This window comes from Danio rerio, chromosome 25 (assembly GCF_052040795.2).
Source record: "Danio rerio strain M-AB ecotype USA chromosome 25, GRCz13ab, whole genome shotgun sequence".
Taxonomy (NCBI): domain Eukaryota; kingdom Metazoa; phylum Chordata; class Actinopteri; order Cypriniformes; family Danionidae; genus Danio; species Danio rerio.
Window position 1 is genome coordinate 4,552,501 of NC_141045.1, and position 16,099 is coordinate 4,568,599.

The following is a 16,099-nucleotide window of genomic DNA, read 5'->3' on the forward strand; positions in this document are numbered from 1 at the left end:
ATTGCGATAGTAAGAGTTGTATTGTCGTCTTTCAGGTTGTATCTCAGCTTTAATGCGCTTTTTAAATAAATAAATAAATAAAAAACAAAGCAGCTGCTTGCCATCGCAACACTAATAAGATCCAATGGACAGCCGGTCGCTTTCACTCCAAAATGGCGGAATCCGGGGCTGCTTCTGGGCGCTGCTGTTGCAGTGGAACGTTCTATAGAGTGTCGCCTCTTGGTCATTCTAAGCTCTTTGGCTGAGGTTTTCACTCATTCATAGTGTTTTAAAGACTTAGGCCGTACTCACACTAGGTACAGTTGCCTCAAACCGGGCCAAAGCACGCTTGTCCCCCCTCCCGTCTCCCCCGACGGCCCGCACTCACACCACAAACAGGCCTCGGCACGCGTACGTCATCGCTGCTGTGCTGTTCAGTGAGAAGCGCTTTCTCACTCAGCAGCACAGTGGAGATTTCTCTAGTTATATCGTTTCAGTCGTTTGATATGCCGTCAAATATTTCGCCAAACAGTCCTTAGGGATGCGGGGACACACAGTCAGATATTTCGCCGAACAGATCCGCCACTTTTGCCGCTCATAAACAATCATAAAGCTCTCGTGCTGCAGGAATGAGGAGGTCTGCTGAAGGCGCACAGCTGTCATGCTGTGAGGAGTTCTCGTCTTTAATAAACTACGGCAGTTTGCGTTCACTGAACAGTAAGAATTATTAATAAATCCATATGAAACAGTCCCTTAAAAGTCACGTCTCGCTTTCAGTTTCGGGCTTTGGCGCGTTTTGCACTCACACACAAGCGTACCGCGCCAAAGCCCAAGTGAACCGAGCTCAGGCACACCTCTTCCAACCGGGCCAGGGCCGGCCAAGTGAACCGTGCTTGAGCCCGATTCAGCGCACTCACACTTCTCAAACGATCCGGGAAACGGGCCTGGGCACGGTACGGATGGCATAGTGTGAGTGGGCCCTAAGGCCCAATCCCAATTCCACACCTTTGCCCTTTCCCTTACCCAATTCTCTTTAAAGTGAAGGTGTAGGGTTAAGGGGAAGGGCTAGACAGCTCTCGAAACAAAGATTTTTCAGGACCACCAAGGGGAACGAAAATTACAAAAGCAGCATGGCTACACACCGAAGTCATGGGATGCACATATTAGTATTTGTTTGTCATTATTACGAAGTTTTAAAACAAACAAGGATATGTTTTAATACATTTATTATGGCGTTCATGTTTTACGGTCATGCGTTTAAAAAACGATAAAAAACCCTGCTAAATTTGCCTTTCTATAATCCCTAATAATAATTTTTGTATCGTAGTCCCACAACATTCAGTCGCGATTGTCGATCCCATATAAAGTAAGAGCTCGCAATGACACATAATGACCTGTGTGGGTGTTGTAGTGGTGTCGCATTTCTTGGGGATAAATGTTGAACCACACAAATATAATTGGGAGTGGGCCTAATGTTTGCAGCAACACAGTTGTTTAGTCTGAATTAGAATTAAATAAATCAGAAAATATATGTTTTACCTCTTTATTTTAATATCGATAAATAAATGATTTTTCAATCCATTTTTCAGGAGCAATATTGTATTGTGAGAAATATCGTTATTGAATATTTTTCGAGTATCATGCAACACTAATTACAACTTTCCAAGCATGTCAGCCCTCGAAATATTGATGTGTTCTTGTTTTTGCTTCTGAAAACTAAACATTGTAACTACAGATGAAATTAAAGGTGCAGATAAAGTACAAAAAGTAACCGCACATTCCGCTAAAGCAAAAACTCAAGATACAATCATTTAACTACCTCATACACAACTATATTTTAGTATACACAACTAGTAGTATACACAAGTTACTTCTACAACGTATACTAAAACACAGATGATTTCATGGGGTCTTTAAAAGCATCAATGAACAGAAAACACAGAAATGAGTGAAATGCTGGTACAACTGACCAGAGAGGAAGAGCTCTGTTTCAAAAGCTGCTGAGCTGCCTTGTTGACTACTGCCTACATAGTCAGCTGCCTTCTGAGGCACCTCACAAATGACAAAACTTATATTACTCTTAGCTGTGATAGTATTTAACACTCAACTAGTAATGAAACAAATACTTTGATTTTTGTCATCAGTACAAACATTACTTCTAATTAAACAATACTGTACTTTTGAAACGTAGAATAATAATAATAATAAATCCTTACATTTTTTAGCACTTTTCTGGACACACAAAGCCCTTTACACATTTTGTGTGAGGAATCTCCTCAACCACCAGTGTGCAGCATCAACCTGGATGACGAGACGGCAGCCATATTGTGCCAGACTGCACACCACACACCAGCTGATTGGTGGAGAGGAGACAGAGTGATGAAGCCAATTATGATGGTTAGGAGGTCATGATGCACAGAGGCCAGTGGGAAAATTTGGCCAGGGTTAAACCCCTACTCTCTTTAGGACATCCTGTGATTTTAAACAACCTGAAAGAAAGAGCTCACTGAGCAGTATAGAGTCTCCATCAATATACTGGGGCGTTAGGACCCACACAGACTGCAGGTTGAGCGCCCTCTGCTGGCTTCACTACCACCTCTTCCGTCAGCAACCTAGCTTTCCCATGTGGTCTCCCATCCAGGTACTGACCTGGCACAGCCCTGCTTAGCTTCAGTGGGCGACCATGTGAGAGTTGCAGAGAGATAGCTGCTGGCCATATACACCATTACAACTTACACCATAAACCATTGCGCATTAGACGCCATCGCAAACTCTCACAGTGCATCATGGGGGTTTTCTAGCTGTTGAGCTTTAGAGTGTTATAGCTGTGCATTGTGGGATAGATTGAGTGCACTTCATAACATTCACTATGGTTTCGGATACCACTAGAAATGGCTGCTTACTCAAACAGTGAACTATTTGAGGGTATAGGGACAATTTTGGACACATTACATTACTTTGCACTTCAGATATTGCTGCTAACTATTGCAGAAGTATGCAATAAAATACTTTCTATGGGGCCGATCACACTGAATGCACTTTTTTGTTGACAAGACAAAAGAAGTGCAATGTGCTTCTTATGTTGCTAAGCAACCATTGAATCAAAGACTGGAAATTTAAAACAGTGACCACTAGTCTCTCCTCCATTTTTAACCAGTTAAACTCTGCTGTTATTTTGGGATTTCCACCTGGATTTTGCCTACCCAAATTTAAAAGCTTCCCAAATCCACATGCAGAGGTGTAAATGCAAAAATTTGGTATCATTTTAAAGAAAACCCTTTGAATTTTTATAAAACAGTACTGGAAGAGTTTAAAATATCGGTATATGTTGTCTGTGTTATAATAAACACCTAACAAAAGAGGCGCTTTTTGTATTTTTTTTATAAACTCAAATTTGAAAGTGTATCTTTTAGGTTCTGTGTGGTCTAGGGTGCTGTAATTAATTTAGGTGGTTCCTGCACATGTCTGTAATCATAGGACAAAAGAAAAATGTCTCTACCGTAATCTATGCAAAAGTTATTGTATTCCAACTGATGAGAGATGCTATACAAGCCACAGGGATCGATCATTGTTTTCATATTTCACTATTCTTTTGTTTGATCAAACATAAATCACTGTGTTTGGACCACGTCAGACATATAAAAGGATTACTTATATACATCACCTTAAAAACAGAGGAGAAATGGCCCTGAAGCGCACAGCATAAGGAGAGAGTCGACAGCTGTCTGTGCTATCTGGGGCTGCTTAGTGATCATAAATGTATTGTTTTCACTTCTGTGTCATGGAAACACCGCGATTCATTCGGCAAATGTTTGATATGTGAATATAATTCAGTAAAAAGAATTCTAGAACCGTATGAGCACCGGCAAGAGCTTTCATTTGAGCTATAACTTGCACATGTGTCATATGAAAAATATGAAAATGAACCAATGTAAATTACCCAGCTCGGGTATCCAAAATACTGTGTATTTAAGTGTAAATAACTTTTGTACAGTAGAATAAAAACCGAAGTGATGCATGCGTGTATAAAATATAGATTCTACACTTTCAAACGAAACCACTTAGGAGGGTCTGATGCAATGCTAGCCCTTTAAATCTTAAAGCGAAAGTCGATGATGTCTGGAGTTTAACTGGTTTAAAGTCTCTATAGTTGTCATCACAGCACAAACACTGCTGTATCCTCAGCTTTTTCTGATGTAGTGTGCTTTTTCCGCTCAGAGTTGCCTTTTTTTCAAATGCAGGCGCACAGAGCACAACGATAAAAACAGGCGTACAGCAGACAGTTAACACTCATAAGAAAACCATTAAAAATGTGCCTGTCATTGCATAAAGCGACTTCGGTGTGATCGGGCCCAAGCAGGCAGTTCACATTGTTTGAAACAGAGCTAACAATGATCAAAACTGAAGAAACCAAACAATTGTGTAATTTGGCCCGTCAGCATCTGGTCAGTGTTATTACAAGACGATAAACAGACATTTAGTGTTTTTGAAGCTGAAGATTTTCCCTCCCGTTTTGAGTTTACATGAAAGAAGGGCAAGAAGACAGAGGCAAAAGTCTTCAAACAGATCAGTCTGAGTCTCCTCTGGGGTCATACCTCAAGTTTGGACTTCAACAGGCCTCCTTCACCATCCTCAGACTCAGAGGAGGGCACTTCTACAACTTTATCTGGGATCTCCAGCTCATTATCAACAAGCGATGAAGGTTGAGGAACGTCTTGAGGATCTTCATCTATGTTACTTTCAGGTTCTGGTTCTCTATCGGCTTCGTTTTCATCATCATCTGCTCTATTTTCTGACTTCTTCAAGACATCTGGGATGCTTTGAGAGTGGTGTGGATCACTGGGTGGCTCAGCATCGCTAGCCTCAATGCTAACCGTGTGATGGACACTTTCAGACAGCGAGTCCTCCAATCCTGACTCTCTCTGCTCCGGGATGGGCAAAAGCATGGCACTTCTGGCTCTGGCGATGGGTCGCACTATTGGATCTCCTTCATCCTCACTGGAATCTTCTTCATCTGCTTTTATTTCCACCTCTTTCGGTTCCTCTTGCTCTGAAAGGTCAGGTTCTTCCTTGTGCTCCAGTTCTCCGAATCTCTCCTTCAGTTCTGCGGCTACGTTTTTGTATTGAGATTTGGTCTCCTTCTTTTCGTTCTCCACCCAGATTTTCTCATAGCGTTCCTCCCAGGGCATCTCATCCGTACTCTCCTCCTCTGTTGGAGGGTTTGATTGGAAACGCTCCAGTGTTTCATGGTTAGATGGGCTATTTATGTCTACAGAAGATGCTTGAAATGCTTCTTTTGCCTTTGTTTGCATAATTAGACAAAAGAATAGAATTAACAATGAAAAAGCAAACTAGTGTGGTTGACAAGGACATGTGTGTGTGTGTGTGTGTGTGTGACATTTAAGACTGCATCACTGTCACAAACACCATATTTAAGTTCAACACATGACAAATGAAGCATGTGGTGACACTGACAAACAATTCCACTGAGGAAATCACATCACTGATGAAGCCAGTTCTTTCAAGAATTAATTCAATAAAAAAATGCAGAGTTCTAAGGAAGGCATATTGATTTTAAGAAAAATATGCTAAAATACAAAAATATTAAAACCTAATTAAATGTTTTATCATGTAAAAATGTCTGTGACGATACGACAGATTTTAAAAAATAATAAATAAATATATAAATAGTTTGCAATTTACAATATTTAGATTTGCAATCCATCATCCTTTGAAAAAGTTATACCAAACAACAATATTAAAATGCAATAACATGGTGAATGTGAAAAATAAATGAGTGTTTAATTACTTTTTTCCTTGGTAACTACAGTGACTTTCTCCAAATTAAATATTAATTTTAGCTAGCTTAGTTAAAGGGGTGGCCCAGAGTGTATTTTTAAGGCTTGGATGTGTTTATAAGATGCAAAGCAATGTGTGCTCATGCTTCATTTGTACAAAATCACAGTCCTTTTTTTATATATCTTACTCTGATTATATACAGCTACTCTGCTAACACGAAAACTATTGCCATATTTCCTAGTTCCTCCGAAAACCTGCCTTCAAGAGGCTCTGATTGGTCAGCTAACATAATTTGCTGTGATTCGTGGATCATCTCCACGTCACCAGGAAAAGTGTCACAACTCTAATAATGCACTTTGTCATTGTGTAAATACTGTCAGACAGAGTAGCTGTTAGCCGCATCAGTTTGAGCCTGATTCAGACAGAAAATAAAAAGTACAAAGCTGAATCTCATGCCTGCTCTCTAAAATAACATCTGACAAGTGCCTTTCACATATATTTGGGTTATAAGCATGGGTAAGCAATAGGAAACGTTGACATATCTTTTGAGGGTTCATCATTTGAGATGTAGAACGCAGGGAAAGTGTCCGCATAGAGAGACAATGCAGCGCTGCTGATGTTTATGGCTGTTTACTGGTTTGATAGATAAATATGAATTTGTGGCTAAATTGTTAGAGGTGCCAAACAGTATTTCCTGTTGTTTACATCATCACTACAACATTACATTAACGCTATTATGCATGTTAAACATCAATTTTAACAAATAAAAACACTTACAGGTTATGGTTCACAATCCACAGCTTCTTCTATTATGGCTGGAGCTGCTCCTTTGAGGAGTTTTTAGCCAAATCTAGCACTGAACTGGGAGAGATTCTGGAGGCTGTCCTTTGTCAAATGCTAGAGCTATATATTTTATAATTCTCTGGAACATAATTAAAATTAAACTGTAAGCACTTCTCTCTTTATGTCGTGTCCTTTGAAAGCTCAAATACAGAATGAGCTCTGTGGAAATAGCAGTGTTTGGATGCTGTTTTAGCCTTCTCTGCTCTAACATTACAACGCCTCTGGCCATGTTCCTTCTGCTGCACGGAGTGTAGGCGTGTAACCTGAAGCATTTGTGATCTCACTAACCCGGATGTATTTTTTGTCGTCCCGAAACGTTCGCTGTAGGTTTTGCTGAGCTAACTCTGTAAAAACCAATGTCTCTCTTTGCATTAAACGTTGGGCATATTACATTTAGAGATGTTGTTTATGTTCACACATTTACATGACACATCAACTACAGTTTAAAATATGATATCGTAGTGGACCACCCCTTTAAATGTTTATTTTTCTAGGTTTTGCCACATTTCAGTCCACCTGAACATAACTTATGAGCAAATTAGCATATGGGGCTTGTTTAATAACCTCCAGAGCTTAACAAAAATGAGAATATACCAGGCAGGTATGATGCATAGTGAACGTGCAACTTTTTTGGTGACACCGTATGCAAACATTTTCATTAATTAACTGCTAAATTAATCTTATACTCTAAATCACAGGTGTCAAACTCAGTTCCAAAAGGGCCGCAGCTCTGCACAGTTTAGTTCCAACCCTGATTAAACACACCTGATCAAACTAATTGAGTCCTTCAGGCTTGTTTGAAACCTACAGGTAAGTGTGTTGGTGCAGGGTTGGAACTAAACTGTGCAGGGCTTCGGCCCTCCAGAAATTGAGTTTAACACCCCTGCTCTAAATGAATTTAAAAATAATATGTTTCCATGTTTGTTCGTCATATGAGGTTTCACCCACCTGATCTTCATGATCACTTGCGTCAGAACTGCTTTCACTCTTTGGGTCATCTTTGAGATCCTCTTGATGAACTGAAGCAAAATTAATATAAAATATAAAACCCAGTGAAAACATAATGAACACTTCATTTGTCTTCACACTGAAGAAATTTACCCGTGTCAGCAGCGACGTTTGGCAGTGAAAATGTTGTCTTGGCTGGACTGGAGTTGTCTGTATCCCAGTCCGATTCTATGCATCAATAAACCAAATTACTCAAACACCATTATATGCACTTATAAGGAATTCTTCCATCATTATAAAGCTTTCTAGCTTCACCTTCACTCTCCGGCTTGTGATTGGAGTCACTGTTGCGCAGTCGTGGCAGTGGCCGAGGCTTTGAGTTGAGAGATCGTGGACTAGGAAGAGGTGCTGTGTTCAATGCTGTAGGTGTATCTACTTCAGGACTGGCTTCCTCATGTTCCCTGCTGTCCATGTCCTGTTGCTGGTGTGCTATAGTGGAAGCTTCAAGGCTTTCAAAGACGGGTTCCTCTTCCAGCTTATGAACTGGAAGGTTTTTACTGGCCTTACTGGTTGTGCTGGCAGAGTCCCAGTCTGAAGCATCTTAGAAGTGAAGAAAACAAATGATAAACGAGATTTTCCAAAAGAGTTAGCTAGAGGAGATTTACTTTACCACCACCCCCACCATTATGGAGTGGAAGTATTTCCACCTACACCAAGGGTGTCCAAACTTGGTCCTGGAGGGCCGGTGTCCTGCAGATTTTAGCACCAACTTGTCTAAAAACACCTGCAAGGATGTTTCTAGAAAGCCTGGTAAGAGCTAGATTAGCTAGCCCAGGTGTGTCTGATTGGGGTTGGAACTAAACTTTGCAGGACACCGGCCCTCCAGGACCGAGTTTGGACATGCCTGACCTACACCAACTTTTTAGTCATTGCACAGTAGTTGAGAAATGACAGCAGACCCGTGTTTGGGAAAAAAGCTTAAGCTAAATGTAACATGACTAACCCAACTCTAGGCATGGCTATGAGTGCGTCTCAATCAGCTTAACCATTTTAAAGGCAGTTTCAATCACATAATTCTTCTAGAAATATTTTCTCCCTAAAAAGTGCCCTGATGAAACAGTATTGATGCTCACTGTTCCCTTAACCCAAGTTCTGAAGCACAAAACATGAATAAAAACTCACCAAACATAAATGACACAAAGAGATGGTCTGAAAAAACTGTTATTGATTTAAATTCAAGCATAAACAAACTTAAGTACAGACCAATCGCATGTTACGCATCGAATGTGCATTACTTTCTAATAATTCAACAAACTGGAGTAAATTATTTTGCGTATGCTACGATCTTCACACCTAAAGGCACTGTTGAGATGTTGTATTTCAGACATTTGTCAGGTTTTTGTCCTCAAACTGCTCCTGTGTGTAGGACTAGTCTCTCACACATTTCATCCAAAGCCTTCTGTTGTGTTTTGTTTTGATTTTTTTGGCAGTTGCTGGCCGTGAAATAATTAAAATCATTCAGCATAGTGATATGGAACTGTAATGGACCCTTTTCACAAGAGTTAAATGGTCATCATTAGCCCCTTTCACACAGTGATACCGGTAAATATCTGGAAAATTTCCGGAACGACTTTACCGGTATATTCAAAAAAGCGCTGTTCACACAGGTGAGGACGTTACGGAAATTTTCCGGAAAAGAGCATTCACACATCCATTCCAAAATACCGGTAAATTCTGACATCATTCACCACAAATGAGCTTTAAACGGCTGCGCTTGTATTTGTAAACATTTGACCAAATTACAAACTCTGTGAATGATCAATATTGTGAACAACTTTCGCAGGATCACTTTCGCATGTCGAGATGTTCATAATATGTGCGTGTGCTGGCGCTCACAGGCTGTTTCACAGGCACACGCAAAGCTTGAAGGTAAACAAACAACGGCTTATCATAAGCATCTCATCGATGATTATTTACACAGTTGGCATTAAGAAGAACATCTAAACGTGATCTGACTAACTTCTAGCAGCTAAATGTGTCTGGAAAAATATTCAAAGGCTTTTATCCTCACAAACCGCGCGGACGTAAATGCGTCTGACTGTTGTGATTGGCTAAAGCAGACGTCTCACGTCAGCACGTTCTAGACGTGCACGCGCTTATTATGGCAATCTTCCTTCTGCATTCACACAGCGCAGCATTCCGGCAAATTGCCGGTAATGTTACAACTTCTCTTTCCGGAAAATAGCCAGAACGAATTTACCGGTATTTTCAAAAAGGGCCTGTTCACACATACAACCTTTCCGGAAAATTGCCGGCAATTTTCCGGAAAGGTCTGTATGTGTGAAAGGGGCTAATATCTTTAATCATTGGAATTTTTTTATAATTATTTTTTTTCTTAATTATTTGTATGTATTTATGTAAGCATTATATTATCTTTGCGTCAAATTACAAAAAAAAAAAAACTAGTTACCGCTTATGCGAGGCATTTAAATGCAGCGTCTATGGACAGGACAGTAAACTTGGTGTTGTTTTCGCTTCTGGCTGCCGTTATCAGTTTCACACTATTTCTTTTCCTTTTTCTGAAAGTCTTAATAACACCATTGTGGAGTTTTTCTTTTATCATTTGAGCAAATAGGATGATAATACAATATTTGTCATACTTTCCCATTCTCTGCGCTCTAAGTTTATCAAACTACGACGACTTAAACCTGGAAATGTAAAAAGGGTCTATTGTGGTCAAAGTCTGTCTGAAACGACTTAAGCTGTGCGATTATCTGACAATAGACAGGTCATCAGCCAATCAGAATTCAGCATTCAACAGAGCTGTTGTATAAAACAGATTAAATGGCTGAAATGTTGCAGGTATATTTTCTGTTTTTATGTTATTTTAGTAATTTTATGAACTAATATGCACATGTATATGATTTATTTACAATACAGTTTGTAACGTAATATATTCTGTCTTGTATTTGCATAGTAAACCTTAAATAAAAGTTCAAAAGATATTCGTTTTTATTACATGTTTTAACTTTTTAGCTAATAAAGTCCCAAAATAGTTCCACAATAAATCCTCAGATTTTTTTTTTTTTATCATGAAAGTTGAGCAGAAGTACCTTAAAATGCCTGCAGATTCGTTCTGGCATTAGTTTCTAACACTTACATTATGAGGACATCCCCAAGTCATCTTCAGCATCCTAATGTGTAGTAGTAAAAGTCCTAAATTTGTGTGCATGACATACTGATTCACAACCTCAGGAGCTGATTGAGATGCACCCCATATTAGCAAGCGTTAGCAAAACTATAAATGTCAAGTGAAGCTACACCAAGCACTAGCGCTTGAGCGTCTGACCTGGAGGCCGTTGATGATTTGCTTTAATGTAAAATGAGATAAAAACATCAGACATACAAAACATACACTGAGCGCAAGATGATATCAGAAATAAAAATTGAGAATGAAGCAAACACATCCAGATTACCTTCAAGATCATCAGCATCCCCCAAACCCAGCTCTTCCATCAGGTCTGCAATGAAACAGAGATGTTTAAATGCATGCAAGTTATAATATTGATGGATGGGTTTAAGAAAATGAAATGACCTGTTTTCTTATTAGCTTCTTTTGAATCCATCAGCTTACTAAGAACAGACACCGGCTCCCTTTTGATCACTTTAGCCTGTGAAAAAAAGAAGGAAATGTCTGCTGTGTGTAGTTTTACTGTAGTTGGTAACATATTGGAGACTGTAAGGGGCTGAATGTGTTCATATATGTTCATTTATTTATTTATTTAATATAATTAAATACAGACGCTACAGTAGGCTATTTCACGCTGTCATTGATCTGTAGTTATAATCAAATCCTGTTTATAGAAAAGTTAGTAATAAAAAAGTATTTATGTGTGTAAAGCGTCTGTTTTGTGAGAAGTGCTTTTCATATGATATGTGAGCGACCCGTACAGCTTTATTGTAGACATTTTCTCGAGCGAGAATGATGCGACTGAAACTTTGTCATACGCCCACCAAAAGAGTACCCTTTATAGTGGAAACGGAAGCCTGATAAAGGTGACCCGTACCGACCCAAACCATACCGTACTGTACAAGCAGGGCCGGAGCAAGCTGAACTGCCGCTCTAGGCAGAGGACGATCACGCCGCCCTCAACCCCAATGTGAAAACGAAAGTGACCAGTTATGAAAATGAAGTGAGGTGTCGTAGACCTCTTTTCCGGCGCTCTATGTGCGGATATAACTGAGGACACGCGGGTGCAGACGGAGGGAGGGAGGGAGGTGTCGCGGACTGGCGGACACTGCGCTCTTTATTCTGCCGCCCTATGCGCGGATATAACTGAGGACGCGCGGGTTTCGCGGACCTCAATTCTGCCACCCTATGCGTGGATATAACTGAGGACATGCGGGTGCTGATGGAGGTGACGCTGAAGCCGCCCTCTCTATTCTATCGCGAATATATCTGAGGACGCGGGGGAGGTGTCGCGGACATAACTGAGGACGCAGGTGGTAAGGGAGGTGTAGCAGACGCCACCCTCTCTATACTGCCGCCTAGGTCGCCTCTATGGACGCGCCGGCCCTGTGTACAAGTCAGTGGAAACTAGCCATTAGATATCTTAAAAGTGAACAATACTAATACTAACATCATTTATTCATTTTCTTTTCAGCTTAGTCCCTTATTTATCAGACGTCGCCACAGCGAAATCAACCACCAACTTATGCAGCATATGTTTTATGCACCAGATGCAATATGCTCAAAAAGTTGCCCTGTGTATCATCAGCATTATGCCTGTAATTTATACTATGACATTTAAAATTTAACTATGCTTACCCTTCATAATCTAATTATCATTGCATTGATTAAAAAAACTGCATTGCAAACATTGATCCTTCAGAATTGAAAAAACTGAAAAAAAGAAAGAAAAAAAAACACACACCTGGCTGTCTTGTATGTTTATTTTGTATTTGATCTGTATTAGTGATGGGTCGTTCATGAACGATTCGTTCATTTTGAACGAATCTTCAATATGACTCGGGAACTACGAGTCCTCTCAGGGAGTGATTCGCTCATCCGCGCGTGTGCACATTTGTGCAGGTAGTATCGTTAATTTCAAGTCATCACAATGGCAGAAGCCAGTCATATGCGTTTAGAGCCGGAAAAAGAAGTGATCCGCTCACCTCTCAAGTCCTCTATCGGGTTTGAGTCACTCGTTCATCATGGGCCAATCATATGCGTTTAGAGCCGGAAAACGTTTTGATCCGTTCATCTCTCGAGTCCTCTGTCGAGTCTGAGTCACTCGTTCATCACGGGCCAATTATACCCGTTTAGAGCCGGAAAAAGAATTGAACCGTTCATCTCTCGACTCCTCGAGTTTGAGTCATTCTGTCACGTAAACAACGAACGATCATGGCTCCTATTGGCTCAGACTGTGCATTGATTAAGATTATATGTGACTGTCAGTGTAACGTGAATGAACCCCTGACATTTGAAGACATGAAGAGCTGAGCTGAGCAAACAGACAACAATGCCTTCATAGACAAAAGAGCAGGTAAACACTGAATTATTATTTTCTCCTTCTTATATTCTAGTTATGACTTATTTATCATGCAATCAACCTTTTGGGCTAGTTGTAGATGTGTTTGGAAGCAATTCGTAACATTTTAATAATATTTTGGCAAATTGAACCAAATGAACGAAATGACTCGAAAAAAGATTTGTTCATCTTGATGAACGAGACTCAAAGATCCGAGTCAGTAAAATGATTCGAACTTCCCATCACTAATCTGTATCATGTAATTTGCATATCTCTTTGCATAATAATAATAATAATGTTTAAAATTTGCAATTTTTAAAATTAAACTTACTGGTATTTCTTTTTCTTCATCATCATCAGCAGCAGCAGCATCATCATCATCATCATCATCATCATTTTTTGCAACTGAAAGGAAAGAACACACAAAGCTTAAATCTATCCCCATCAAACATATATCTTTCCAAATGCTTACAATAACAATGGACATAGACAAGCATCCATCCAGCGAGTGCACAGACATGCACATGCAGCAATTGAGGTTTCCCATGATGCCTGTCAATCACACAGAAAATAGTTCTCGCTCCATTCAGTTACAAGGGTAATGGAAATAAACGATGAGCATCATGCCGTGTCATTTCACATGCCGTTAATGCACAGATGACAACAGACTCAATTCAAGATGGACAGAACGTTAATGTGACGCTGCAGGGGATTATGGGTGATGATTAATTCTGCAGGACAACAGTAATGAATGCCTACCCATCAGCCTGCAGCCTCCTGATTGGTTTAAACTTCTCAATAAATTAACGCCCCTCCCTCCTCTTACGAAGGAGGGAACGTATAAGAAGTCTATAAAGGAATTCAGTTGAGATTGTGAATTTATCGTCTGCAAACCTGCACGTTGTGTTTGTTAAGCAGAAGCAATGAAAAATGTCAATCTTCTCTGCATATATATTAAGCATGAAATGGTAGCAAAAGACAAAAGCTTGCTTTTCCACTTTAAAAAAAAACGGGTTTTTTTACATATAGAAAGACATTTTACATACCTTCAGTGTTCTCCTCACAAATACTGGACATGGATTTATGTGATTTGGAAGGAGTGTGAGAAGCATTGGCCTGCTTTTTCTGTGGACTCTCAGAACCCGACTGTGATAGGAAGAACAAACATCAACATAATTTAAACTTTTTTTTTTAAATAATTTTACTTTTTTTGTATGTGAAGCTGCTTTGACACAATCTACATTGTAAAAGCGCTATACAAATAAAAGTGAACTGAATTGAATAAACATGTATTTTTTTTTTTGTAAATATAAATTATCCTTACCTTTTCTAAACATTTATTTAAAATTATCATGTATTTTTTGACACTTTATAATTAATTGGTAAAAAGACTTTTATATGTAACCCTCCAGTCCTACTGCACCCAACCCAGTCTGAGTTGGGATCGAACCAGCGATTCTTTGCATGGGAGTCGGGTGCTCTAACAAGAAGGCTAAAGACCATGGCCTCTAGCATCTTTTGAGGTCAGAGGAGTGAGGTTTCCCCGCCTAACACTTCAATAGCTGACCTCCACTACACTCCATTACTCCGCTAAACCTCACTCCCATCCCGGACGAGCCCCCACTGGTAACCCACCAGTCCTACTGCACCCAACCAGCTCTGAGCTGGGATCGAACCAGCCATTCTTTGTATGGGAGTTGGTTGCTCTAACAAGGAGGCTAAAGACCTGGGCCTCTAGCACCTGTCGCTAGAGCAACTTTAGAGGTCAGAGGAGTGAGGTTTACCTGCACTTCGCTAGCTGGCCTCCGTTACATATATAAAACTGCAATTTGTTTATTCAATATTAATTAATTTAAATATTTTTAAATACCTTATCTTTTTTTACATTTCTATCTTAATGTAATAATATGAATTTAATAATATAACAAATAAATAAAAATATTTTAACAATACAATTGATTTAAAAAGTAAATATTTAAAATAGCTATGATAAAATGTGTTTACAACCCTTTATTCATTATTCAAACACTTTTTAAATATATATATTTTAAATAATTATAAAATATTACCATAATTAATATTTGTTTTTATTCCAAAATAAAACTACACTATCTTTAAAAGGGTAAAACAACCGGTGAAGAAAAACCTGATATAAGGTTAACATGATATGATGCTGTTGGTATGAACAGTATTACTCTATGGAGATTTCACCAAGTTTACATGGTTTAATAAGCTTTATGACTGACCTCTGAATCCCAGGGAGAATCATCATTTTCATCTTCCTTTTCAAGCCCTAACTCTGAAAGGAAATCTGTAGAAACATGCACATCTAGTCATAAAACATACAAGGCTAGTCAACTGAAACAAAGCTTTAAACCACAAAAAATGCAAATGCACCTCTGCTCATTTCTTTGCTAGAGCCATGATCTTGAGGATCACTAGCCTTTTTACATATTTCCTCCCTCTCAACCTCCTCTTCTTCATCCTCCTCTTCATCCTCATCCTCCGTTAGGACCTCTTCCTGTTAAGAAGATTGCAAATAAACATAAACACATTTTACACAAGACTCAGCAAAAGTTGTTGGTGTACTTCAGTAAGATATAGAAGAGACACGAAACATGTGGGATGAACAACAATAGATTTGTAATGCCTGCATCTTCACAATTTGGCTGCGTTCCACTCCGGTTTTAGACAGGCACTCGCGAACTTCCCTTGCCTTGTTCCATCAGGGAATCCCTGCCATTTTTTGTGAAGTTGGGGGCGCGGGGGTGGTTAACCTTTATTGGATAAAACAGTGTAGACCCTTGACAGGAAATCATAGTGAGCAGAGATAGGGGAAGGATCGGCAATGCAATGCGATTGTGACATCACAACAGTGTAGTTCCCAAATGCTCAAGGGTTTAGGGCAGAAGTGACCAAATTCGTTTCTGGAGGGCCAGTGTCATGCAGATTTCAGCTTTGACTTGCCTCAACACACCCGCACTGATGTTTCTAGAAGG

At 39.6% G+C, this 16,099-nt stretch overlaps 1 protein-coding gene across 57 annotated transcripts in view; it reads right to left on the bottom strand.

Annotated features, from left to right (window-relative positions):
• aard (alanine and arginine rich domain containing protein) overlaps positions 1 to 16,099 on the bottom strand; it is a 76,800-nt gene that overhangs the window by 45,349 nt on the left and 15,352 nt on the right. For 29 of the 57 annotated variants that reach the window (XR_015525603.1, XR_015525601.1, XR_015525602.1 and 26 more), the window contains 9 exon segments: positions 15,498 to 15,621; positions 15,347 to 15,411; positions 14,147 to 14,246; positions 13,432 to 13,505; positions 11,165 to 11,240; positions 11,046 to 11,090; positions 7,885 to 8,169; positions 7,723 to 7,797; positions 7,570 to 7,640 (listed from right to left, as the gene is read on the bottom strand). Coding sequence is in view for 41 of the 57 variants with exons in the window: in NM_001442372.1 (NP_001429301.1) it covers positions 7,570 to 7,640; positions 7,723 to 7,797; positions 7,885 to 8,169; positions 11,046 to 11,090; positions 11,165 to 11,240; positions 13,432 to 13,505; positions 14,147 to 14,246; positions 15,347 to 15,411; positions 15,498 to 15,621 (915 nt within the window). In the remaining 16 variants the exon portion in view is untranslated. 57 annotated transcript variants of the gene reach the window in all.